This window comes from Stegostoma tigrinum, chromosome 2 (assembly GCF_030684315.1).
Source record: "Stegostoma tigrinum isolate sSteTig4 chromosome 2, sSteTig4.hap1, whole genome shotgun sequence".
Taxonomy (NCBI): domain Eukaryota; kingdom Metazoa; phylum Chordata; class Chondrichthyes; order Orectolobiformes; family Stegostomatidae; genus Stegostoma; species Stegostoma tigrinum.
Window position 1 is genome coordinate 69088472 of NC_081355.1, and position 26910 is coordinate 69115381.

The 26910-nt window shown below is 42.1% G+C and overlaps 1 protein-coding gene across 4 annotated transcripts in view; it reads right to left on the reverse strand.

Annotated features, from left to right (window-relative positions):
* dgkb (diacylglycerol kinase, beta) overlaps nt 1-26910 on the reverse strand; it is a 752355-nt gene that overhangs the window by 635871 nt on the left and 89574 nt on the right. For all 4 annotated transcript variants that reach the window (XM_048520589.2, XM_048520551.2, XM_048520559.2 and 1 more), the window contains exons 3-4: nt 15971-16047; nt 246-266 (exon numbers count right to left, since the gene is read on the reverse strand). In XM_048520589.2, the coding sequence (XP_048376546.1) occupies nt 246-266; nt 15971-16047 (98 nt within the window). The remainder of the gene's footprint in view (nt 1-245; nt 267-15970; nt 16048-26910) is intronic.

Here is a 26910-nt window from a genome sequence, read left to right on the forward strand (position 1 = left end):
TACTCTTATGCAGTGCCACTGTTAGGATCAATTAACTCAACATGAGATGGAGACTTTACCTGGTTTCACGATGCAGGAGCTCACTGGTAGATTCAATAAACCATCAGCATCTAAGATGAAATTATTTCTCAACTTTGTTCTGTGTAAAAATAGATGAAATGCTCCTCATGCCTAAGTTAAGCAGCCACTCATCCACTATTGTCTCATCAACAAATCCTCTGCATTTTGAAATAAATGACACTTACCTGACTGAGAACATCCTGCTTCTGTGGAGATGGTCAAGCAAAAAAGAGAGAGTAATAACTAAGTTAGCACAAAATATGGCATTTAAGAGAGCTTAACTGTCAGAAAATCAGAGAACATAATACATAGTGACAGCAAGTTAATTTCCAGTGAAGAATGTGAGGTTTTGTTAGATGAAAGAAATAATGAAAACAGTGACACAAACATTACAGATGTCTGTCCAACAAACAGATCTGTTACTGCACAAGAAGAATGGCTCAAGAGTGCACTACTCTGATTAGAAGTGGTAAAGCAAATTCCCTTGCAACCTATTTAAGACCTTCAGAGATGGGTTGTTGTTTACTCTAGTTGGTAAGGGGCAAACTGATTCAGGGAAGAGACTACTTTATAACATAATATCCAAGGTATTTTCATAACTGACCCAAAAACTTTGCCTCCAGTTTTCACGTTATGTGGACGTAAAGCATTTGAATAGTACTTAAAATGCATTTCCACTAGGCCCTATTCTAATCCCTCACCAGGAGTATTAAAGCTATACAGATACAAAGAATAACATGATATAGTTTGTAGAATTCAGTCCATGAAAAATTAATGGTTTTGTTCAGCCAACTCTCTATAGATGTTTGTTTTGAATGATATCCTCAGGGATCTGGGCTATTGGGGTCAGAACTCTAGTCTTCAAAAAATCCCCCATGAGTTAATAGAGTTGTGAAGAGGAAACATTTAAGATTCTCAAGGCACTTCTGCAGAAAATCACAGAATTAGAATTACAGAATTGTAACAATGCCGATAGAGTACATTTGGACAATCACATCTGCATGGCCTCTCCAAATGAACATGTCACTGTGTGCCTTTTACTTGCCTTTGATCCTAAACCCTACACATCAGTGTCTAGCTGGATGAACACAGCAGGCCAAGCAGCATCTCAGGAGCACAAAAGCTGACGTTTCGGGCCTAGGCCTTTCATCAGAGATGATCATCTGATGAAGGGTCTAGGCCCAAAACGTCAGCTTTTGTCCTCCTGAGATGCTGCTTGGCCTGCTGTGTTCATCCAGCTCCACACTTTGTTATCTCGGATTCTCCAGCATCCGCAGTTCCCATTATCACATCAGTGTCTAATTCTCTTTTGAATGCCTTGAATGAACCTGCTCCACAATGTTCTCAGGCAGTACATTCCAGATCCTAAATAACAGTGTCAAGAACTATACAAAATACTCCAGCTGAGATATAACTAGTATCTATCCAAGCACAACATAACCTCTTTAGTCTGATATGTTAGGAACTGATTAATAGAATACTGCAATTTTTTTTAACTGCTCTCTCGACCTGTCCTGCCACCTTCAATGACTTGTGCATGTCTACTCTAAAGTCTCTCATTTCCAATCCATCTCTGCTTGAAGTACTGAAAAGAAAGCCCGGAAATATACAATTAATTTCATTTTCACTTGGCATTTCTCTGCTGCCATCGGCCACTGACACTACAGAGTTTTCATCTGCAGCAAACCAAAGAAAGATTTGTATTTATATAACCCTCAGTATCTCAAATCACTTCAAAGTAAATTAAGTATTCTTGCAGTATGGTCCCTGATGTAATGTCAGAAAACATGGCAGCCAATTTGTGTACAGCAATGTTCACAAAACAGGAAGATAGTAACAATCAGAAATTGTTTTGGTGTTATTGTTTGTGGAGCAAACATTCTCCAGTTTAACAGAGAGAATGCCCCTACTCCTTTTCTTCAAAAACAAACAGTAAAGGACTTGACTGTCTCTACAGTGGGCAGGGAGATGTCTCCATTTAAAAAAAAGCTCACCTCAGACAATGCTGTACTCTTTCTGAGCTGAGAACCTGGATCTAGTATCGTCTGTTGTCAAAAAGGTATCGCCCCTTCAGGAACGAGATGGCAGGCCAGAAGAGGCCATCAAATTGGATACCATGGCAGAGGCACATGCTCACAACTTATTAACCCCACTCCAATTTTACCAGTGGCCCTCCCAGGTTCGAACGTCCCATCACTTTCTGAAAACCACTCTGAATTCTGTATCCCTTTTGCCAGAATCCGCCAGGGTCTAGTGTTAAACACTTAAATGTGATTTTTAAGGCTTGCTCCACTTCATGCAATGCAGAGGCCATCTCCTGTAACATACGAAACTGAGCACAGACATTGCAGAATTGAAAATCCAACAGACATCTGTTAAATAAGTAAAGCAACGTAGGACAGATCTAAAGGAAAAACAAAAAGTGCAAGAGAAACTCAAGTTTGATGGAGACAGAAGGAAAGGTAACATTTTGAGCTCAATGTGACACTTCTGCAAAACAACAACACACATAGTGACAGCTACCGATTATAGACTAATGCGTCGTTCATGGCCCGACTTCCAGCTTTTAGTCACAGTGAGGAGCATGCTTCTGGTACTTCATGTTTCAAGTGATCCCAAGGTAAGGTGAAGTGTGAGAACTTATGACCTCATGTCGCAAGTGATGATATTATGAGCTCATCTCTTAAAGGTACATTGACTTGTTGACTGCGAGGTACAACACAACATTTCTGAGCACCTTCCTTGGGGATTTCTTTAGACCATGCACAGGCCACAGCTTATAGCAACAAGAAAGCTGCCAGCCCTCAAGGTTGGGGGTGGCTTCCTCTGAGAAGGGAATAGAAGGTCCATCTTTTGACAGTGAAAGTCCAAAGGTGGCGAACAGGTCAGGTCAGAACAGGATCTCCTCTGACTTTTATGGCAAAGGTTGGAGGGAGGTTTGGCGGGGGGTGCGTAATCATTACCCTGGAATTCCACTACCATCTCACTCACAATATAAAATTCTGCCCCTCTGTCCCAAAAGCAGGATTGCCTCCACTACACTGCAACTGATCATCAATGAAGTGCAAACATTCCAAACACCAAAACTTACGAATGCCCAGAGACCAGGGTATTGTCCCAGATGTGCACGAAAATATATCTTTTAAAAACACTGGATTCTTGTTTCAAGTATTGGCTGTAATAGTAGAACAGTCTTCTTCAAAATTTATCAACTTGCACAGTTAGATGAGAAATGTAAAAGTTGAGAAATATTTCAGCAAATCAAAACCTCCCACAGAGTATGAAAATAAAAATAGCATCAAATTGTTACACATTAATCACACTCAATAATTCATATCTGTTGTATGACTGTATGCATAATTTTCCCTTACACGGAATTTTGCTTTCCCTTTTTGAGTGTAATGAATAATTATAGTGGATCAAATTCTAAATGTTCTGGGCAGCAACATTTAGATCAGCAACCCCGAGGAAAACTGCAAATAGGAAGGCTTAGTTTTACATATAGAATCATGGACACACTCATCAGGATTAAGTGTAAGTAGCTAAAGCCACATTAAAAGTAAAGCTAAAGTAATAATAGAAACTCAGGTGATTGAGTGTTTCAGAAAAAGATAATTCATCTGGTGCCAGTATGGAAACTTTCAAGCTTTAGTGCGTAACTGAAACTCCAGCAGCAGGTGGCGATGGTGAGGGAGGGCAACTCAAAAGCATCACCAGGACCTCCGGCAACAGGCAGCAAGCATCAGGGGTGGCACTGGGCATAGCAGCTGGTTCAGTTGAATGGACTGTCTCTGTAAAAAAAGGGTATTTCCTTTGCTGATAACACAGGTTGGAAAATGAGTCATGACAAGGCAAAAAGGAGCAGGCCCGAAATGTCAGCTTTTGTGCTCCTGAGATGCTGCTTGGCCTGCTGTGTTCATCCAGCCTCACATTTTATTATCTATAAAGGGTTACAGTTGGGTTAAGTGAGTGGACAAAGCCCCAGTGAATACTGTATAATGTGGGAAAATGTCAACGCGTCTATTTTGGAAGAATTTTTTAAAAAATCTCAATAGTGAGAGGTTGCAGAGCTCTGAGATGATAGAGGGATATTGGGGTGCCCTTGTGCTTGAATCACGGAAGGTTAGTCTGGAGGTACAGCAAATAATCAGGAAATTTAACAGAATGTTATGTTTTATTGCGAAGGGAATTGAACAGAAAAGTAGACATATTATACAGGGTGTCAGTGAGACCATGTCTGGAGTACTGTTTACAGTACTTGTCACCACATTAAGGAAAGGATGCTAATCCATTGAAAACAGCTCAGAGACTAATATCTGAAATGAGTGGATTGCCTTATGAAGAAACAGTAGACAGGCCAGGCCAGGCCTGAATCCTGTCGAGTTTAGAAGAATCAGAGGTGACGTAATTGAAACAAATAAGATCCTGAACAAAAACTGAAATTTCTGAAAAAAGCTCAGCAGGTCTGGCAGCATCAATCTGGAGAAACCAGAGTTAATGTTTTGGGGCCAGTGACCCTTCCTCAGAAACGGACCTGAAATGTTAACTCCGATTTCTCTCACGGATGCTGCCAGAACTGCTGAACTTTCCCAGCAATTTCTGTTTTTTTTTGGATTTGCAGCATCCACAGTTCTTTCATTTTTATATAGGATCTGGAGTGATTTCACTGGGTGGTTGTCAATAGGATGTTTCCTCTTGTGGTAGATCCTAGAACTAAGATCACAGTTTAAAATAAAGGGGTGTCCATTTCAGACTGAGATGAGGGGTGGACAGATTCTCTCAAGGGGTTAAGTGCCTTTGGAATTCTCTTCCACGATAGGCAGTGGATGCAGCATCATTAAATACTTTTAGGCCAGATGTAGATGGATTCTTGATTACCAACTGGACGAAAAATTATTGGGGATATGCAGAGTTGAGGTTAAAATCAAATCAGCTATAATCTTATTGAATGTCAGAGAAGGACTGAAGGACCCAATGATCAATTTTTGTTCCTTGGTCATATCAGTTTACGCAGAATGATGGCCTCGTGGGAGGGAGGAATCAGAGAAAGGGTTTCCTCAACTGGATGTAAACCACAATGTTCATTCCAAGTCCTCTCTGCATCTCTCTTGTTTAATCTCCATTTCCCTTTATGTGTGCAATGTCTTAGGGATGCCAGTGGAATAAACAGCCCCTGCTTCATGATCATAAGGCTCTCTGTCTGTTCAGATCTAATGTCGGACAGCAGCTTAAGAGAGAGCGAATTGTTCACTCATTAGCAAATTGACTGATTTGCCAAGGCTTTTGAGACCTTTATCAGAGTTCACAATTTGTCTGCAAACTAACTTATTTGATTCAAACTCTTATGTTTGGGAGTACCTTTAACCCAGACCAAAATTGGAGCCGATATGAAGAGGGCTGAATGTAAAATGCACTTGCTGGCAGAAATTTCAGGTCAGAATTTCACCCACATGCTGCCAGTCAGCTGGCAAGGAGTGGCGTTGATAGCAGGCAGGAAAGGACTAAGAAGATTTAACACACTTATAACTGAGTGATAGCAATGGAAGTCAGCTACTTAACTTCAGTCTCGGCAAATTCTTTGAAGAGGTAACAAGTAAATTCTTTGAAGAGGTAACAAGTATGTTAGACCAGGGAAACCCAGTAGATGTAATCTATCTAGACTTCCAAAAGGCCTTTGATAAAGTGCCTCACGGGAGGCTGCTGAGCAAGGTGAGGGCCCATGGTGTTCGAGGTGAGCTACTGGCTTGGATTGAGGATTGGCTGTCTGACAGAAGGCAGAGAGTTGGGATAAAAGGCTCTTTCTCGGAATGGTAACCGGTGACGAGTGGTGTCCCAGAGGGTTCAGTGTTGGGGCCGCAGTTTTCACCCTTATATATTAGTGATCTGGATGAAGGGACTGGGGGCATTCTGGCAAAGTTTGCCGATGATACGAGCTAGGTAGACTGGCAGGTGGTACTGAGGAGGTAAGGAAGCTGCGGAAAGATTTAGACAGTTTAGGAGAGTGGTCCAGGAAATGGCTGATGGAATTCAATGTGAATAAATGTGAGGTTTTGCACTTTGGAAAAAAGAATACAGGCATGGACTATTTTCTAAACGGTGAGAAAATTCACAAATCAGAAGTACAAAGGGATCTGGGAGTGTTGGTCCAGGATTCTGTAAAGGTTAACTAGCAGGTTGAGTCCGTGATTAAGAAAGCGAATGTACTGTTGTCGTTTATCTCAAGAGGGTTGGAATATCAAAGCAGCGTTGTGCTTCTGAGGCTTTATAAGGCTCTAGTTCGGCCCCATTTAGAATACTGTGTCCAATTTTGGGCCCCACACCTCAGGAAGGACATACTAGCCCTGAAGTGTGTCCAGCGGAGATTCACACGGATGATCCCTGTAATGGTAGGTTTCGCGTATGATGAACAGCTAAGGATCCTGGGATTGTACTCATTAGAGTTTAGAAGGTTGAGGGGAGATCTAATATAAACTTACAAGATAATGTATGGTTTAGAAGGGGTGGACGCTAAGAAGTTGTTTCCGTTAGGCGGAGAGACTAGGACCCGTGGGCACAGCCTTAAAATTAGAGGGGGTAAATTTAAAACTGAAATGAGACGACATTTTTTCAGCCAGAGAGTGGTGGGCTTGTGGAATTCATTTCCGCAGAGTGCAGTGGAGGCCGGGACGTTGGATGCCTTCAAGGCAGAAATCGACAAATTCTTGATCTCAAAAGGAATCAAGGGCTACGGGGAGTGTGCAGGGAAGTGGTGTTGAAATGCCCATCAGCCATGATTTAAATGGCAGAGTGGTCTTGATGGGCCGAATGGCCTTACTTCCACTCCTATGTCTTATGGTCTTATGGTCGCACTTTATTTTTCCAGTTAGTTGTCAACTGAACAGAGTCAAAATAGATGTGGATAATATCTGGTCAGTGGCATCAGCTCCAAAACCTTGAAGCTATTTCTTCAGCATTACAATAGCATGTAAATTCTCTGAGAAACATTTTCAGTTTTTCCTGCATGACTTAAGTCTTAAATTACAGAGGTGCAATGCACAGAAGACATGCAAAAGCCAACTTTTAAAATCACTTTTATATGCCACCGTGCTTGTACATGCAACATGCCCATAGTTGACTGCAACAACTCACACCTAATTTCCTTGCGTCCAACTGTAATTGTCCATGTGGCTAATTCCATACACAAAAGGACCTCTTATTTTCCATGCATGTATGTGACAGTACCATTCATTGCTTCAGGTCTTAAATGTCCTGCTTCAGTTCAGTCTCAATCTGTGTCTGTCTCCTTAAGACAGCCACCTAGTACCTAACAGAGGTCCTAACTGACCGGTTTGCTTCAGCCTTTGCTGCAATGTTAGTGAACATGAACATTCTTTTACTGTTAAAGTATATGCAACTCTAATCTTGTAGACAATGAACTGCTGGTCCAGATAGGATTTTTCCAAGGTTATTCAAAGAGATGACGACTCTTATGTTCACACAAATCAATAGTTATTTTGAAGATCTAGAAGGACGTTCATGTCCTATCTGTATTCAAAAAAGGGAAACAGGTCAGAATTGGGACAATAGAAATACATGCCTTTGGTCAGTCTGATATTCGTGTGTAAGCAGGGTCTTGATAAATGGGTTTTACCAACCCTGAGTGAAAATCAGCCCTGCATTTATTCTCTTATTGCATATGCATCCCTTTGCTTTTGATGTCTCCCAATTGCTTTTCGGCAGTATTGGTTTCCAGCAATCATGCTGGTCTGATCGTTCATTTGATGACCGCCTCCTTCTTTTACTTAACAGAAGACAAAGTACGTGTAAAACCCACACACAGTGGCAATTACAGCCTGCGCTTTTAAACTTTACACTGCAGGCCTTTCCAAAAGAGTGATTTTGATTTTAAACATGATTGCGGATTTTCAGACTGAGCATCAGTGGAAACATAGTTGTGGAACAGTTATCAAATTCCACCTTGTACTTTATTAGTTTAATTCAGTCAATGCATTGTGAAACTGCGTAGTTCATATCGACTGGGCAACCAGACAGCTCAAGCTCTATACTCCTCAGCTTCTCCTTTCCGTTTCTCTTGCATTGTTTTGCAAAGATCATAATATCTATGAATTTACAAAATCCAGTATTATGGTGTTTGCTCCTCCTGACCCACAATCCTCTGCTATTTTTTATGCATTGCCTTCCCTTTCCTCTATCTTCCTATTCATTTTTCTTCTTATTTTTACATTCTACCGACATGCTCTCTTCCTTACTCTTGGCTGTCTCCAAACCCTCCACAGACTCCAAGTACATCACTCCCCAACGCCACACCACCTGTTTCTATCTCCTTCCCAAAACCCACAAACCTGACTGCTTTGGTCAACCCAGTGTCTCTGCCTGCTCCTGCCCCACTGAACTTGTCTCCACTTACCTTGACTCTGTCTTTCCCCCCAGTCGAGGAATTCCCCACCCACGTTTGGGACACTACCCACACACTTCATCTCCTCCAAGACTTCCAGTTCCCTGGCCCCCAACACCTCTTCTTCACAATGGATGTCCAATACCTATACACTTGTATCCCTCAAGCAGATGGCCTAAAAGCCCTCTGGTTCTTACTCTCCTGCAGGCCTGACCAGTCCCCTTCCACCAACACCCTTATCCGCTTAATGGAACTTATCCTTATTCTCAACAACTTTTCCTTAACTCCTCCCACTTCCTACAAACCAAAGGGGTGGCCATTGGAACCCATAAGGACCCAAGCTATGCCTGCCTCTTCATAGGAAATGTGGAACAATCCCTCTTCCACTGTTACACAGGCACCAACCCCCACCTCTTCCTCTGCCACATCGATGACTGTATCAGTGCTGCCTCGTGCTCCCATCAGGAGCTTGATCACATCTTCAACTTCACGAACACACGTCACCCCAACCTCAAATTCACTTGGGCCATCTCCAATACCACACTCCCCTTCCCGCACCTCTCAGTCTCCACATCTACTAATGGTGTCAGCACCGATATCTATTTCAAACCCACTGACTCCCACAGCTACCTTGACTACACCTCCTCTCATCCACCTCCCTGCAAGAATGCAATCCCTCACTCCCAATTCCTCTGCCTCCACTGCATCTGCTCTCAGTATAGGACCTTCCAATCCCAGACATACCAAATGTCCTCCTACTTCAAGGATCGCAATATCCCACCCCTGCCATTTATCAAAACTGCACTCAACCGCATCTTTTGCGTTTCCCGCACTTTTCCCCTCAAACCACTTGCCTCCAACAAAAATAAAGACAGAGTCCCCCGGCCCTCACACAACACCCCATCATATCCAGCCCACCATTCTCCACTTTCCCAAATCTGACCTGTACATTCGCCAACCTGGTCTACAGTATCTACTGCTCCCAATGTGGCCTTCTCTACATCCTCTCTACATCATATTCCACCTCGGGAGCTTACAGTCTCATGGCCTCAACATAGAATTCACCAGTTTCAAAATCTCCCAATCCCCGGCCACATCCCATGTCCAACACTCCCTCTCATCCCCACCTCCTTGACCTGACACTAACTATCCATCTCCTTCACCACCCATTCACCCCAAATTTCTCACTACCTGCATCCACCTATCGCCATCTCACGTACCTTCCCCTAACCCCATCCCTCCTCCCCCTATTTATTTCCCAGCTCTCTTCCCCCTGCCCAGTCCTGATGAAGGGTCTAGGCCCGAAATGTCGACTTTCCTGTTCCTCTGATGCTGACTGACCTGCTGCATTCCTCCAGCTCCACTCTTTATTGATCAAATCTCTAATTCTTAGTTATCCGATTCAGTGGTTAGCACTGCAGCCTCACAGCACCAGGGACCTGGGTTCGATTCCCACCTCGGGCGACCATCTGTGTGTCGTTTGCACATTCTCCCCATGTCTGCGTGTGTTTCCTCTGGGTGCTCCGGTTTCTTCCCACAGCCCAACGAAGTGCAGGTTAGGTGGATTGGCCATGCTAATTGCCCGTTCTGTTCAGGGATGTGTGGGTTATGGGGGCATGGGTCTGGGTGGGATGCTTCAAGGGGCGGTGTGGACTTGTTGGGCTGAAGGGCCTGTTTCCACCCTGTAGGGAATCTAAACCTTGTTACTCTCAACTTCAGCATGGTCATCAAAACAATGGAGTGCAATACAATGGGCTGATTGCATATAGCATGACAAATCCCTTTCCTTTAATCACAGTTTCTACCCTCAACCCACCATGATGCCGAACATGGTGGTATGGCTCAAAATTCACAGAAAGGCAAGTTAAGGTTCTGGGATTCCTTGCGACAACTTGTTTTCAAGCCAAGTACACAAATTGTTGTACAACACAAACAGAGTGGTTATCTCTGGTTTGTTACCTGTGCCATGTGATAGCGAGGCAAAGAACAGGGAGAGATTTCAGCTGAACACGTGGCTGCAGGGATGGTGCAGGAGGGAGGGCTCCAGGTACATGGGCAATTGGGGCTCAGTCTGGGGAAGGTGGGACCTCTACAAACAGGACGGTCTCCACTTGAACCAGAGGGGCACGAACATCCTGGGTGGGAAATTTGCTAGTGCTATTCGAGTGGATTTAAACTAGCTCAGAAGGGGGATGGGAAACAGAGATGTAGTCCTAGTACACAGGAGGATGAGCGTAGGGAGGACATGGACAGGACTTCACTGTCACAGGAGTGTGCTGGCAGACAGAAAGCTGGATTGAAGTGTGTCTACTTTAACGCCAGGAGTATCTGAAATAAGGTAGGTGAGCTTGCAGCTTGGATAGGTACCTGGGACTTCAATGTTGGGGCCATTTCAGAGACATGGATAGAGCAGGGTCAGGAATGGATGTTGCAGGTTCCAGGGTTTAGATCTTTCATTAAGGTCAGGGAAGATGGTAAAAGAGGGGGAGGTGTGGCTTTGTTGGTCAAGGACAGTATAACGGTGGCTGAAAGAGATTTTAATGAGGACTCATCTACTGAGGTGGTACGGGCTGAGGTTGCCGAGGAAGGTTTATCAACTGAGTCAGTACGGGTGCAAGTTAGGAACAGCAAGGGAGCAGTCACCTCAATGGGGGTTTTCTACAGACCCCCAAATAGCAGTAGGGACATCGAAGAACTCATAGGCCGCAGATTGTTGAAAAGTGCAAACGTAACAGAGTTGTTGTTATGGGTGACTTCAACTTTCCCAATATTGATTGGAACCTCCTTAGTGTAGATGGTTTGGATGGAGCTGTTTTTGTCAGGTGTGTTCAGGAGGGTTTCCTCACTCAGTATGCGGACAGGCCAACGAGGGGGGAGGCCATTTTGGATTTGGTGCTCGGCAATGAGCCAGGGCAGGTGTCAGATCTCGTGGTGGGAGAACACTTTGGCGACAGTGACCACAACAGCCTCACATTTACCATAGCCATGGAGAGAGAATGGAGCAGTTACCAGGGGAAGATATTTAACTGGGGAAAAGGAAACTATGACGCTATCAGGCAGGAGGTGGGAAGTACAGATTGGGAGCAATTGTTCCACAGAAAGGGCACAACAGGCATGTGGAGACTGTTTAAGGAGCAGTTGTTGCGAGTGATGTATAAATTTGTTCCTCTGAGACAGGTAAGAAGGGCTAAGATTAAGGAGCCTTGGATGACGGGAACAGAGGTGCTTCTCATCAAAAAGAAAAAGGCAGCTTACATAAGGTGGAGGAAGCAAGGGTCTAGCACAGCCTTAGAGGATTACAGGCTTGCTTGGAAGGAGCTCAAAAGTGAACAGAGGAGGGCTAGGAGGGAGCACGAAAAAGGCTTGGCAGGAAGGATTGGGGAGAACCCGAAGGCATTTTACTCATATGTGAGGAATAAGAGAATGATCTGGGAGAAGGTAGGGCCGATCAGGGATAGCATAGGGAACTTGTGCGTGGAGTCTGAGCTGGTAGGGGAAGCCCTAAATGAGTTTTTTGCTTCGGTATTCACGAAGGAAAGGGACCTTGTTATGAATGAAAACTTTGAGGAGCAGGAAAACTGGCTTGAACAGATCAAGATTGAGGAAATTGATGTGTTGGAAATTTTGGCAAACATTAAGATTGATAAATCCCCAGGGCCAGACCAGATTTATCCTAGGCTGCTCCAGGAAGCGAGAAAGGAGGTTGCTAAGTCGTTGGCGAAGATCTTTGCTTACTCACTCTCCACGGGAGTTGTACCGGAAGATTGGAGGGAGGCAAATGTTGTTCCTCTTTTCAAGAAAGGTAATAGGGAAATCTCTGGAAATTACAGACCAGTCAGTCTTACGTCTGTGGTCAGCAATGTTTTGGAAAGAATTCTGAGGGATAGAATTTATGATTATTTGGAAAAGCAGAGCATGATTAAAGGGAGTCAGCATGTCTTTGTGAGGGGCAGGTCATGCCTCACAAATCTTATTGAGTTCTTTGAGGAGGTCACGAGACAGGTTGACAAGGGTCGAGCAGTGGATGTGGTGTACATGGACTTCAGCAAGGCATGTGATAAGGTTCCCCACGCAGGCTCATTCATAAAGTCAGGAGGCATGGGATACAGGGGGATTTGTCTGTCTGGATTCAGAATTGGTTGGCTGACAGGAGGCGGAGAGTGGTTGTAGATGGTAAGTATTCTGCCTGGAGGTCAGTGCTGAGTGGTGTCCCGCAGGTCTCTGTTCTTGGGCCTCTGTTCTTTTTACTTTTTATAAATGACTTGGATGAGGAGGTTGAGGGGTGGGTTAGTATGTTTGCTGATGACACAAAGGTTGGAGGTGCTGTTGATAGTATCGAGGACCATTGCAGGCTTCAGCGAAACATTGACAGAATACAGAGCTGGGCCAAGAAATGGCAGATGGAGTTCAACCTGGATAAATGTGAAGTGATGCATTTTGGAAGGTCGAACTTAAAGGCTGAATATAGGATTAAAGGCAGAATTCTCGGCAGTGTGGAGGAACAGCGGGATCTCGGTGTTCAAGTGCATAGCTCCCTCAAAGTTGCCACCCAAGTGGATAAGGTTGTTAAGAAAGCATATGGTGTTTTGACTTTCAATAACAGGGGGATCGAGTTTAAGAGCCGCGAGGTTATGCTGCAGCTCTACAAAACCCTGGTGAGACGACACTTGGAATATTGTGTTCAGTTCTGGTCGCCCTATTATAAGAAAGATGTGGAGGCTTTGGAGAGGGTGCAAAGGAGGTTTACAAGGATGCTGCCTGGACTGGAGGGCTTGTCTTATGAGGAGAAGTTGACTGAGCTCGGACTTTTCTCTCTGGAGAGAAGGAGGAAGAGAGGTGACCTAATCGAGGTGTACAAGGTAATGAGAGGCATGGATAGAGTCAATAGCTAGAGACTTTTCCCCAGGGCAGGATTGACTGCCATGAGGGGGTCATAGTTTTAAGGTATTCGGAGGAAGGTATAGAGGAGACATCAGAGGGAGGTTCTTCACCCAGAGAGCTGTGAGCGCATGGAATACTTTGCCAGTGGAAATCGTGGAAGCAGAGTCATTAGTGACATTTAAGCGACTGCTAGACATGCACATGAACAGCAGTGAATTGAGGGGAATGTAGGTTAGGTTATTTTATTTTTGGATTAGGATTATTCCACGGCACAACATCGTGGGCTGAAGGGCCTGTACTGTGCTGTACTTTTCTACGTTCTATGTTCTAACACACGTTGTTGTGAAAGAAGTCGAGTAGTTTGTTAAAGAAATGAATGTGAAAGACCCGTTCTGAGGAAGGGTCATCATACCCAAAACGTTAGCTCTGTTTTTTTTTTCTGACATAGATGCTGCCAGACCTGCTGAGTTTTTCCAGCAAATTTGTTTTTGTTCCTGAATACCAAAGGATATGGCATTTAAAAATCATGGTAACTGTCAGATAAAAATGTTTCTGCAGAGTTGCTGGATCAAATGATAGGTTCCCATGATCTAACATTTAATTCATGCAATCACCTTAAAATCTGCTCGGTATACTTCAGTAGAACAAAGTGTGGAGGTGGATGAACACAGCAGGCCAAGCAGCATCTCAGGAGCACTTGGATTCTCCAGCATCTGCAGTTCCCATTATCACTGGTGTACTTCACTGCCACTCTAAATCATGTGAAGTGCTGTTTTGATTCCAATAATGATTATTTCATTATTTATTTTATGTTATATTGTTTCATCACTCTCTAACATGGATCCATCATATGCTAAAGGGGAAGTACAACGAGATCTAGGTGTTGTTGTACATCAGTCAATGAAAGCAAGCATGCAGGTACAGCAGGCAGTGAAGAAAGCTAATGGCATGCTGGCCTTCATAACAAGAGGAATTGCGTATAGGAGCAAAGAGGTCCTTCTGCAGCTGTACAGGGCCCTGGTGAGACCGCACCGAGAGTACTGTGTGCAGTTCTAGTCTCCAAATTTGAGGAAGGACATTCTTGCTATTGAGGGAGTGCAGCATTGGTTCACGAAGTCAATTCCCGAAATGGCAGGACTATCATATGCTGAAAGATTTTGCCACTGGGCTTGTATACAGTTGAGTTTAAAAGGATGAGAGAAGATCTGATTGAGACGTATAAGATTATTAAGGGATTGGACACTGGGGAGACAGCAAACATGTTTCTGCTGATGGGGGAGTCCAGAACCAGAGGACACACTTTAAAAATAAGGGGTAGGCCATTTAGAACAGAGTTGAGGAAAAACTTCTTCACCCAGAGAGTGGTGGATATATGGAATGCTCTGCCCCAGAAGACAGTGGAGGCCAAGTCTCAGGATACTTTCAAGAAAGAGATGGATAGAGCTCTTAAAGACAGTGGAATCAAGGGTTATGGGGATAAGGCAGGAACAGGATACTGATTGTGGATGATCAGCCATGATCGTAATGAATGGTGGTGCTGGCTCGAAGGGCTGAATGGCCTACTCTTGCACCTACTGTCTATTGTCATCAATTCAAATATTGGTGTACATTTGAAAACTGGGAATTGATAATGCTATATAGCACTGACAAATGTTTATTTCAAAAACCTTGTCTAAACATTGCAAGAGAAGTGCGCACTTTTGAAAGATATGATGAACAATCTATTGCAAATTCATCACGTCCTTTCCTGATCCATTCTGCAGTGTGATCTAAAATGACATCTTTGAAACGACATGAGCTATGATTATTCTGATCGATATTAGTCAACCAAATTGAAACGCAGCAAGATTCTGTCATCATATTGCTTGGCATCTTGACTACAGCTACTTTTTAACTGAGGGGTAACGTGGTACTGAATGTTTACCATGCTATTGACTGACAGACTGAGTATAGACTGAAGACATATTTATACTGCAAAAGCACTGATATATCCATATGGTGCCTGCGTGTACTTTTCTGAAGAGACATTTCATAAAAAAATCCATTAATAAGGAATGACAAGGACATCAACAAGCATGAATTTTAGAATCAAGGATGCAGTCAAGATTCTGCAGAAAGAACAGTCAAGAAAAAAATGACTCCAATTAACAGTAAGTGTGCTAACTCACAGACACATAAAATATAGTGTCACCGTTACCTCAAGTTGCAAAATACATGTCAATAAATCTTATAATTTACAATCCAGCACTAGAGAAAATGACCATGAAAACTGATGACTTGGAGCAAAAACCCGACGTGATCACTGATACCTTTCAGAGAAGTGAACCTGTCATACCTACTCGGACTGTCCTAAATGTTGAATCAGTTCCAGACAGAACAGTTGACTGAATACCATCTAAAGTATCCAAACAGTTAATTAGTTGTATAAAGTCAAACATAAAAGCACTTGCAATTATAAATGGGAAAATGATACATTACCTATATCCTGAGGCATAAAAGAAACTAGAATGCATGTGTTTATTTCCTCTCAGTGTTCTGATATTTAATTCTCGATGGAAATGGGAAGACAGAACATGAGTCCATGAAGTTTCTCTTAAAATATTCAACATTAAGATGAAATGGAATCTAAAATACCTGCTCCGGGTTATATTTCACGAGTACACCAGATCCATGGAATTCTTCTAGAACATCTTTAAGTTTCTTTGTGGAGTCTAAAAGAAAAGACAAAATGGTTTTAGGTTTTAGTAATTTGTCCCAAGTAAGGCAGAATGGAATTTTCACAGAACAATGATTGTGAGTTTTCTGCAGATCAGAAGTTCTGGCTTAATTGTGCAATACTGAATCTCCAATGAATAAGCAAGTCACTTAGAAGAAGAATAAAACTACGTGAAAGAAAGAACTCAGATGTTCTCAATCAGAACATGGAGGATGGAAAAGAAACGCATAAGTTCACATGAGGGAAACTTTTGTTTTATATTAGAATTTACAAAGATGTTATCAGAGAACAGTGGTGTTGGGGGAAGATATGTATAGTGAGAGCTATGTAGTATAAGTGAGCTGAAGAAGAATTAAAATGTTAACTAAGAAAGATTTATGGAATTTATCTAAACAATATTAAAATGTTATCGGTAGAGAGAACAGTATCGTGGAAGTAATGAAATTATCCAAAGATTACACACAAAAACTATATTTATGACCAACTTAAACCACAAGGTTGTGATTAGAAAGTATTTGTTGGTTTGTAATCTCCAGTTTTCCTTGGCCAGGGGCTGTCTGAACTCTGTGCATGGTTTGTGTTCAATTGGCAGCATTGTTGCATTGAGAAATTACACAGAAATGTGTGATATTCAGACCCAGTCACCAAGTTCAACTCTAAGCTGGTTGCTGTTCTAACACGTTGGACTATGTTGCTACATCTTTACTGTCCCAGAGTTAAATCTTGGGACTCCTTCCCTATTGACATGCCTGTATGACAAGGACTACGCTGGTTCAAGGGGATGACTCACCATTATCTCAACACAGGATTTCAGAAATAGGCAATAAATGTTGGTCTTGCCTGCGATACCCACATACCATGAACAAAAGGTAAAAAAAACCACAGATCTCGCCAGAGGAAGATCCAATCACATCATCCTATGTGACTGTGACAAAGATGAACCTTTCCCCATTGTCGATCTTAGCCTATCTGCAGGTTTTGATACTCACCTGGTTTTATTCTTAGCTATTTAGTGGTAGCCAGAGAATCACTGCAATGTCTTTTCTTTCTGCTCCTCCATCAATAGCATATCCTAAGGAGTTACTCTGCTCCCCACTTTTTAATCATCTATGTGCTACACCTGAGTAACATCATCCAATAGTAATATTAGGTTTAATATGTACAATTACAGCTACCTCATTGCCTGCTTTCTCAACTCCACCATTGCTGAAATATTAGATTGTTTACCCAAAATCCAATGCTGAATGACTAGAATTTTTTTCTAAAGAAATATGGGGAATACTGAAGCTGTGTTTTCCAGTCCCATTTCAAACTCCATTCCTAGAGTTCTGAGGGAGGGTCCTTGGACCCAAAACATTAACTCATTTCTGTCCACAGATGCTGTCAGAACTTGTTAAGGAGAAGTGTTACTGAAAATATTAAGCTATTATACCATCAGCTCAATCTAGCTGGAATTTTTCAGAAGAACACTTCAAAGAAGAATTACTTAGAATAGTTTTGAGGAAGGGTCGTTTGACCTAAAATATTAATTCTGATTTCTCTCCACAGATGCAAGCAGATCTGCTGAGCTTTTCCAGCGATTTCTGTTTTTGTCAAAGTGAAAGGAAACAGGCTGACAATAGCTGAGATGTTGCACTTGTGAAGAAGTCAAATTGGATGTTGCACGACTGAGTTTGCCAAGACAAAGATCATGTAACCCAAGTTTTAGGATGCAAAAAAAGCCGCGGGGTTTTGAAATAATAAACAATTGTAAAGAAAGGCTGCCACCAGATGGAATGAAAACAGAAGTAACCTATTTCTTCTTGCTTTCTTTGAAAGATCTCTCAGGGCTAAGCTGTCCGTTTGAAGGCCCATGTGAAGATTTCATTGCTGTAAATCAAGAGTTCTAACAGGACAATTCTAAATTCAACCTTACCATATTCAAAAGAATAAGAGATTGATCCAATCCCAACTGTAGCACAACTGCCTGAGTAAGAAACTCCATCACCAGCAGATAATGCATGAAAAATGCCCCTAAAGCTGGTAGCACATCTCTGAACAACTCATCAGCGATCCTCTTTCCTCACTTGTTAGTTGACCAAATTTTCACATGTGATATGAAACAGAGTATGTGCATGCTTACAGGAAACATGTTTTTTGCTTTTGTCCTAACTGAAGCTAGAAATATTTGTACATGTTGAGGATTTTGTTTATAATTCCATTGTCTTTGAGGTGAGTGAAAATTTCTGAGTATGTCATTCTTTACTTGTTAATTTAAGGAATGTGGCAGTCTGAATCTTACACCAAGCAATTGACAGTGAAGTATACATTTATTGAATTGGTAATAATGACCTCCTATAAACTCAAACTGCACTGTAGCGCACTCAGGAGTAGTATGAAGAGAGGTGTCAGTTCACCATTCCTAACTCAGTCATAACACTGCTGATGCCATCCCCTTCTCTGGCTAATATACTGAGATTAAATCCCCTGTTCACAGCCTTGGAATTCAAGCTGAGTTTGCTACCTTGGACTCATGACCTTGAAGATAACCTTTTTCCACTTCATAACTCTGACCCAAATTCACTTCCATCCCAACCGATCTGCTCCTGAAGCTTTCGTTTCCTCTGGACTCAACTATTCCAGTGCAGTCTGGGTTTGCCTCCCATATTCTATCCTGTGTAAAACTGACATAACCTACAATTCTCTGCTGCTTGTGTCTTACCTTGCAGCAAATCCCTTTCCCATATTACCTCAATGACCTACTTTGGCTCCTGGTCAAGCAATTTCATGATTTAAAAATTCTCATTTTGCTTTTATAAAGCCTTTCACTGTCCCACCTGTTCCTAACTCAATTATCTCTTGCTTCCAACCAGTGCTGTTATAATTCTTGCCTTGATTTGTATAAGGTAATGCTTCAAAAAGTGTTAAAGTTGAAGATTCCAGTAAGGTCTGCCGAATCTGATGATGTCAAGAAGAACATTACAAGTTCTCAAAGACTTTTCTTAGCGTCTTTGCAGCAATGTTCAACTTACTAATGTGTTATCAACTTGGTGAAACTGTAGCCTAGGACGATGTGCATGCAAATAGTGTAAACTACATGCAGTCGTGAATCGTGGCAGACAGTTCAACAACTGACAGGAGATGGAAGAGATTTGTTCCACGAATATCCCCATCATCAACAGTGGGGAAGCTTAATATATCAGTGCAAGATAAATCATCCATATTCATCTTCAGTCAGGAGTACTGAATGGATAATCAACCTCTCACCGAGGTCCCTCCATCAGTCAATCTTCAAACAAATCGATTTACTACACGTGGCATCAAAAAAAATGCTGAAGACACTGTACTGAATGTGCTATGGTCATAGAACATAGAACATAGAACAGTACAGCACAGAACAGGCCCTTCAGCCCACAATGTTGTGCTGACCATTGATCCTCATGTATGCACCCTCAAATTTCTGTGACCATATGCATGTCCAGCAGTCTCTTAAATGACCCCAATGACCTCGCTTCCACAACTGCTGCTGGCAACGCATTCCATGCTCTCACAACTCTCTGTGTAAAGAACCCGCCTCTGACATCCCCTCTATACTTTCCTCCAACCAGCTTAAAACTATGACCCCTCATGTTAGCCATTTCTGCCCTGGGAAATAGTCTCTGGCTATCAACTCTATCTATGCCTCTCATTATCTTGTATACCTCAATTAGGTCCCCTCTCCTCCTCCTTTTCTCCAATGAAAAGAGACCGAGCTCAGTCAACCTCTCTTCATAAGATAAGCCCTCCAGTCCAGGCAGCATCCTGGTAAACCTCCTCTGAACCCTCTCCAAAGCATCCACATCTTTCCTATAATAGGGCGACCAGAACTGGACGCAGTATTCCAAGTGCGGTCTAACCAAAGTTTTATAGAGCTGCAACAAGATGACTTATTCCAAAATAGTACTAAAAACTTGTGTCCCAGAACTACGTGCACTCCTAACCAAGCTATTCAAATATAACTACAACACTCACACCTACCCAGCAATGTGGAAAATTGGTCAGCTACATCCTATGTGAAAAAGCAGGATAAATCAACTCCAGTCAATTGCTGTTGAATCAGCCTACTTTCAATAATCAGAAAAGTGATAGAAAAGGTTCCATCAAAACCACTTAGCTCCTGACTTCATTACAGTCTTAGTCCAATTATGGGCAAAAGAGCTGTACCTCAGTGGTGAGGCTAGAGTGACTTCTTAACATAGAGGTGGCATTTGTACAGCAAGTATGACATTAGGAAATCCAAGTAAAACTAATATCGACGAGAGCTGAGGGAGGTTGGTTGTGTTTTGGGTAAATTATCTCAACCATGGGACATCACTGCCTGGAGAAACAAACAGACATCAGACCTTCATGAGTAAAATAAAAAATCCCTGTTGTACAAGAGGAAAGCTATAAATTTGCAGCACATAACAGGCTGAGATGGCTGCATTATGCTGTACCTAATCTCATGATGTTTTACGAGCTTGTAGGGAGAAATACAAACATGTTAGGATCTCAAAGAGGGCTAGATCTGTTATCTTCAAGTCTCTTTACAGGCTTTGGAGCAATATTTAATTCACTAATATAACATTATATTCAATTGCTGTCAGACTACTCCTTGCCTAAACACAAAAACCTCCTTTTCATTAAGGCTCACTAGTGTTTTTCCCAAAATCACTGTTAACTAAGTTGGTCCTTAGCCCGAGTCAAGGAAAGAGGATGGTGGCAGAAAATTATCCAACCACAAGCTGGCAGTGGTTGGCATCACCATGTCACAACACTGCACATCCTCAAGTTTAATATCTCCATCAATGGTAACCATACTTTTAACTACTCAATTGCTAGAATACTCTCCTTGGACCACTTTGCCTCTCTAACTTATTTCCTCTTTTATGTTCCTTGAAAAACATCTCTTTGCCCAAATCCAAATAACATCTCACGTCGTTCAGTGTTGTAGTTTTGTTAAAAATGCTCCTGAGATGTGTCTTGGGACATTTGTTATGATGAAGGCACTATATAAATTAATCTTTATAAATATAAACCATTGCTGTTATGAGACATCAATGGTGCAATAGTTTTTGAAACCAAAGACAGAGGGTAGCCATGCAGTTGCAGGGTTAATGTGGCTAATGGCTCAATCTCACTCAATCTTCTTCATAATCACCCTCATTAACTGCAGTAAATAGTAAGCCTTTCTGTGTTGCAACATGAGGCTCCAGCTGGACGAGATTTAGAGTTCCAGCAGATTTACCCAGGCAACTAAAAGATATTGAAATATCCGTGGTCAGCTCAGTTAAAATTCTTGTAGCAACGTGTCCTGCAATAGTTTTTGCGCTTCCCCCCGAGGTTCTTAAACAATATCTTTACAGAATACACTGAAATCTTGACATCTTATCAACGTATCAAGTGTGACTAAGCAATCATGATTTAGGAAATAGTGCTGATGTGTAATGGAAATGCTTACAATGTACAAAATTTAAATATCAATATGTGCACATGGAAAATCAATCATCAGTACATTGGTGACAAGTGGAAATCTATCACTTCTTCATTTCTGTCGAAGGGAAGAAGGGAGAAACTGGAAAATTTCAAAAATAAGAATACCACTGTGATGTCATGACGGTCACTTTAGATTCACAGTAAGTTGTGCCTCAAGATTTCCCAGCAGCTCTTGTTGGTATTTTGCAGGACTGCATGCAACAATAAGGCTTTTCTTAACTTAAGTACTGACACAAACAAGTTTACTTAGTTATTTTCTTCTTCATAAACCATAACATTCAGAAGCCAATATTGTAAAGGGTCGGTGTAAAATGGAATCTTGGATGTAATCATCTATCTGAATATGATGTGATGATTATCATCATCATGTGCCACAATATTTACAATTTTTTTTAATCATGAGATTAATTTCTTCCAGTACAAATAACTTAGTCATAAATAAATACTCCGGATTTAATGTGTCACAACATTACATTCAGCCCATATTTTTATTAAAATATGATATTCATGTAATTAAGATGCACAGTGAATGGTGACAAAATGAATAAAACACAACAGGAACTGAATTGGATTACCCCCAATTTTGTGCTGCCAGCCCAATATAAATGATTTCCAGATCCAGCCAACGCTAACCACACGTTACATTTGCTGCACGAAATCAACAAGTGTGCCAACATTTTAATTTCTAAGCATTACCGACTTCACTGCTTAAAGAGAGTTCACACCTCAAACTGGAGGTGCATTACAGCAAGAACAGGGACAGAAAATGATGCAAAAAATGAATTATTCTTAGGAATACTGAGGAATGATTTAAGATGAGAAAGCATCGACTCAAATATTTTTGGCTGCTGCAGTGTCATGGTGAAGAGGGATACAGATGTCTCATCTCGATGGATGTTGGAGACAGACAGCCAAAAGGCAGTGATGACAGAGATAATGGGAACAGCAGATGACGGATGTTCCAATGTCAGCAGCCAAGTTCCAAGGATCTCAACACAGTACAGCAAAATATTGAGAAGCCTCACACAAGTGATCAAGGTCACCCAAATGCATCTTGAAATGCCACATCCCACCACTGCGTTAACCCTCTGTCAATTCACTGCATTTCCATCACTCAGCTATTTACACTTTTCGATCAAACATGACTCACACCTAACATTTATATCTCATCATTTCACACGCTGAATACATTTCCAAGCACACACCCACATTTCACAAATTATGCACAGCATCAACTTTTCAGCTTCGACAGCTCCTTCGGCCAAACAAACATACTGCATGGCAAACCCATTAATCTGTGTCTTGTAGGACAAACCAGCGCCAAAAAAAAAATGGGAGCAGAAGATAAATAGCAGAGGACAGCCCCATTTGCATGTCATCAGCCCACTCCCTTACAGGAACAGCAACTGTATAAGACCTCGATTTTCAGATGTCAGTTCTTGGTGCCACACCTCAGAAAGGATGTGAAGGCATTGGTGAGGCTGCACAAAATGGTTCTGGGGGGGTGGGGGCTTCTGTTCAGAAGGTAGATTGCAGAAGTGAGGACAACTTGGACTTTTTCTTGGAAAAAGTTTAGAGGAGATTTCATGTAGATATTTAAAATCACGAGGAATCTGGACAGAGAAGGAAAATTGTTTCCACATTGCAAACCTAAAGACAAATGCACAGATTTAATTCACTTTCACTGGTCCCACACAATTTGTTGCATAAGAGTTCATATATGTGTGTGTATATATACATACACACATAGACACCATCTGTTTCCACAAACCAAATAAATCACACTTTCAAGTCCAATTTATGGAAAGAATTGTCAGAACACTTCAGTTCAGTTGCAGACAGAAACATGGGAGACGTGGACTTTTATTGCAATGAACAATGAATTTCATCCTTCATCAAAAAGCAGAGGCCCAAACTCTGTCTTGATCCAACCATCTTGAGCTTTCTAAATGGCCTTTCCTCCAGCACAAGGTCAGAAGTGGGGATGTTTGCTGATGTACGCACAACATTCAGCACTATTCACAACTCCCCAGGTACTGAAGATGTCAATGTCCTAATGCACCAAGATCTACATGATAACCAGGTTGGGCTGACAAGTGACAAATAACATTCATGTCACTCAAGTAGCTGGCAGTGACCATCACCAACAAGAGAGAATCTAACATTAGCATTACCATCACTGAATCTACTACTATCGGTGGGGGGAGGGGGGGGGGTTACCATTGGCCAGAAACTGTACTGGATTAGCCATATAAATATTTAGTTACAAAAGCAGGTGAGAGTACAGGAATTCTGTTGCAATTAGTACACATCCTGACTCCGAAAAGGCCCTCTACCATCAGAAAGGAGGAGTGTGATGGGCTACTCCCCATTTGCATGGATGACTGCAGATCTAATGAAGTTCAAGACATTTGACACCATCCAAGCCAAAGGAGCCTGTTTGATTGTTTTTGGACGTGGTGCCATGCATTCCCTCTGCATGCGACGCTCTAGAGCAGTGTGTGCCAACTGCAAGATGCCTGATAGCAGTGCAACAATGCCCCACACACATCTTCCAAATGCATGATCATTTCCATCTCAAAGGACAATGGCAGCAGACACATGGGAACACCATCACCTGCGAGTTCCCCTCCAAGGTGAAGAGAACATATAAGTATGTTGAATAGTAAATGGATGTAGATGCAAGCGCACAAGTGCGCATGTGTCTGTGTGTGTTTGCAACCATGTGTGTGCGCATGTGTAGATAGATGTAGAGAAAATAGTTTACTGTCAGTTATAGGAAGGACATTATGAAGCTGGCGAATGTTCAGAAAAAGATTTGCCAGGATGTTTCCAGAAATGAAGGGTTTGAGTTACAAGGAGAGGCTGGACAGAATGGGACTTTTTTCACTGGAACGTAGGAGTTTGAGGTGTGACCTCATAGAGGTTTATAAAGTCATGTGGTGTACCAATAAGGCAAATGGCAGGCATCTTTTCCAATGGTTGGGGGCTTTCAAGACTAGGGGGCATGTTTTAAACGTGAGAAGAGAAAGGTTTGAAAAAGACATGAAGGGAAACTTTTTTTTGGAACACAAACAGTGGTTCATGTACGGAATGAACTTCCAGAAGAAATAGTGGTTACAGGTACAGTTACAACATTAAAAGCGACATTTGGACAAGTTCATGAATAGAGGTTTAGCCAGGATCTTACTGAATGGTGAAGCAGTCTCACTGGGCCATAGAACCTACTCCTGCTATTACATCATGTCCTTGAGTTTCATTGTCCCAGAGAACTAAAATCTCTGTATTTCCTGACAGAAATTCTGAACTAGATGGAGCACTCTAATAGGAAAAAATATATTCTCAAAACAATAATGGAAAAATAAACAAATAATTTGTGTTTTATTTTCCAAAACACTTGCATGGGATGTAAGCATTGCTGCCAAGGTCAGCATTTATTTCCCATCCCTAATTTCCCAAAGTGATCTCCCTTACGAAACTGCTGTGGTCCTACGACATTCCCATATTTATGATGCCTTTACCCTTCTCGGTGATAGAGAACATGCTTTTGGAAGATGCAATTGAAGCAGCTATGTGTGTAACTACAGTACATCTTGGAAATGGCCTTGAGTTGGAGGTGAAGGGACTGAAGGGTAAAGGTGGTGGAAATTGTGCCAATGAAGCAGGCTGCTTTGTCCTAGATCACGTCAAGCATGAGTTCTGCTGGAGCTACACTCATCCAGAAAAGCGAGAAGTATTTAATCACATTCCTGACCTTTACCTTGAAGACTGTCAGCAGGTTTTAGGAATTCAGCTTTAAGTTGTTCACCTCAGAATTCCCCAACATTCTTTTGTAGTCACAGTATTTTTAATCACTGGTCTAGTTAAGCTCTGCTTAATAGTTACCCCTAGGATGTTGATACTGAGGTATTATTGACATAACTTTGAGGGCAGATGGTTAAATTCTGTCTAGCTAAAAATGATCCCTATCTAACATTTGTAAATGTCGTCACTTATCAGCTCAAGGTTGAATGTTGTCAAGGTGTTATTATATATGAACATAGGCTGCTTCAACATAGAGGAGTTGTAAATTATACTGATATCATGCAACTACCAATGATCTTATAATGGAAAGGTCACTGACTAAGCATCTGAAAATGGTTGGGTCCAGAACACTTCCCTGAGAAATTCCTGTACAGATGTCCATACAATATGGTTGGCCTCAAGTAACCACGAGCATCTTCCAACCAATGGAGAGTTTTCCTTCTAATTCCCATTGTCTTCAATTTTGCTTGGGCTTCTTGATACTACATTTGATGAAATGCTGTCTTGATGTCAGGGGCAGTCATTCTCACTTCCCTTTTTGTGTTTAGCTGTTTTGTCCACGTTTGGTCTAGAGATATCACAAGGTCAAGAGTTGAATTGCAGAACCCAAACTGAGTATCTGTGAGCATGTTATTGCATGTAAGTGCCACTTGTCAGCATTGTTGAGACATGTTTCACCATTAAACTGCTGATTGAGAGTAGACTGAAGGTGGCAGCTAGTCACATTGAATCTGTTCTATTTGTGGAAAGAATGTACCCTGGCAATTTTCCACATTGCAAGGTGGATGCCTGTGGTATTACTCCACTGAAAGAGATTAGCTAGGAACACAGCTATTTCTGGACCACAAGTTTCAAATACTATTGCCAGAATGTTGTCAGACTCCATAGCCTTAGTAGTATATGTCACCTTCAGCTGTTACTTGATATCACATGCAATAAATTAAACTGGCTGAAGACTGGTATCTCTGATGCCAGGAACCTCTGGAGAAGGCCAAAATGGATCATTAACTCAGGGTTTCTGGCTGAAGAAGATGCTAACGTTTCAGCCTTGCCTTCTTCACTGATAAGGTGGGCTCCTCCCTCTCGGAGGATGGCAATATATGTGCAGCCTCCTCCTGAAATTTGTTTTAATGTCCACCAATATTCAGGGCTGAATGTGGCAGGAGAACAGAGCTTAGAACTCATGTTTATTCAGAAATCTTTTCTGAACTGTCTGTGTGGAGTTTGCGTGGGTTTCCTCTGGGTGGTCCGGTTTCCTCCCACAGTCCAAAGATGTGCAGGTTGGGTGGATTGGCCATGCTAAATTGCCCATAGTGTTCAGGGATGTGTAGTTTAGGTGGGCTTAGAGGGGAATGGGTCTGGGTGGGATGCCCTGAGGGTCGCAGTGGACTTGTTGAGCCAAAGGGCCTGTTTCCCCACTGTCGGGATTCTATGATCTACGATCTATGATCTACCAAATTGTCTAAGTTCTTTTGAAGTTCTACATTATGCTCAGTTTATGATACATGCATGTGTTGTATCGTCTGCACAATTTGAATTACTCCCCTTTATATCAAGGTCT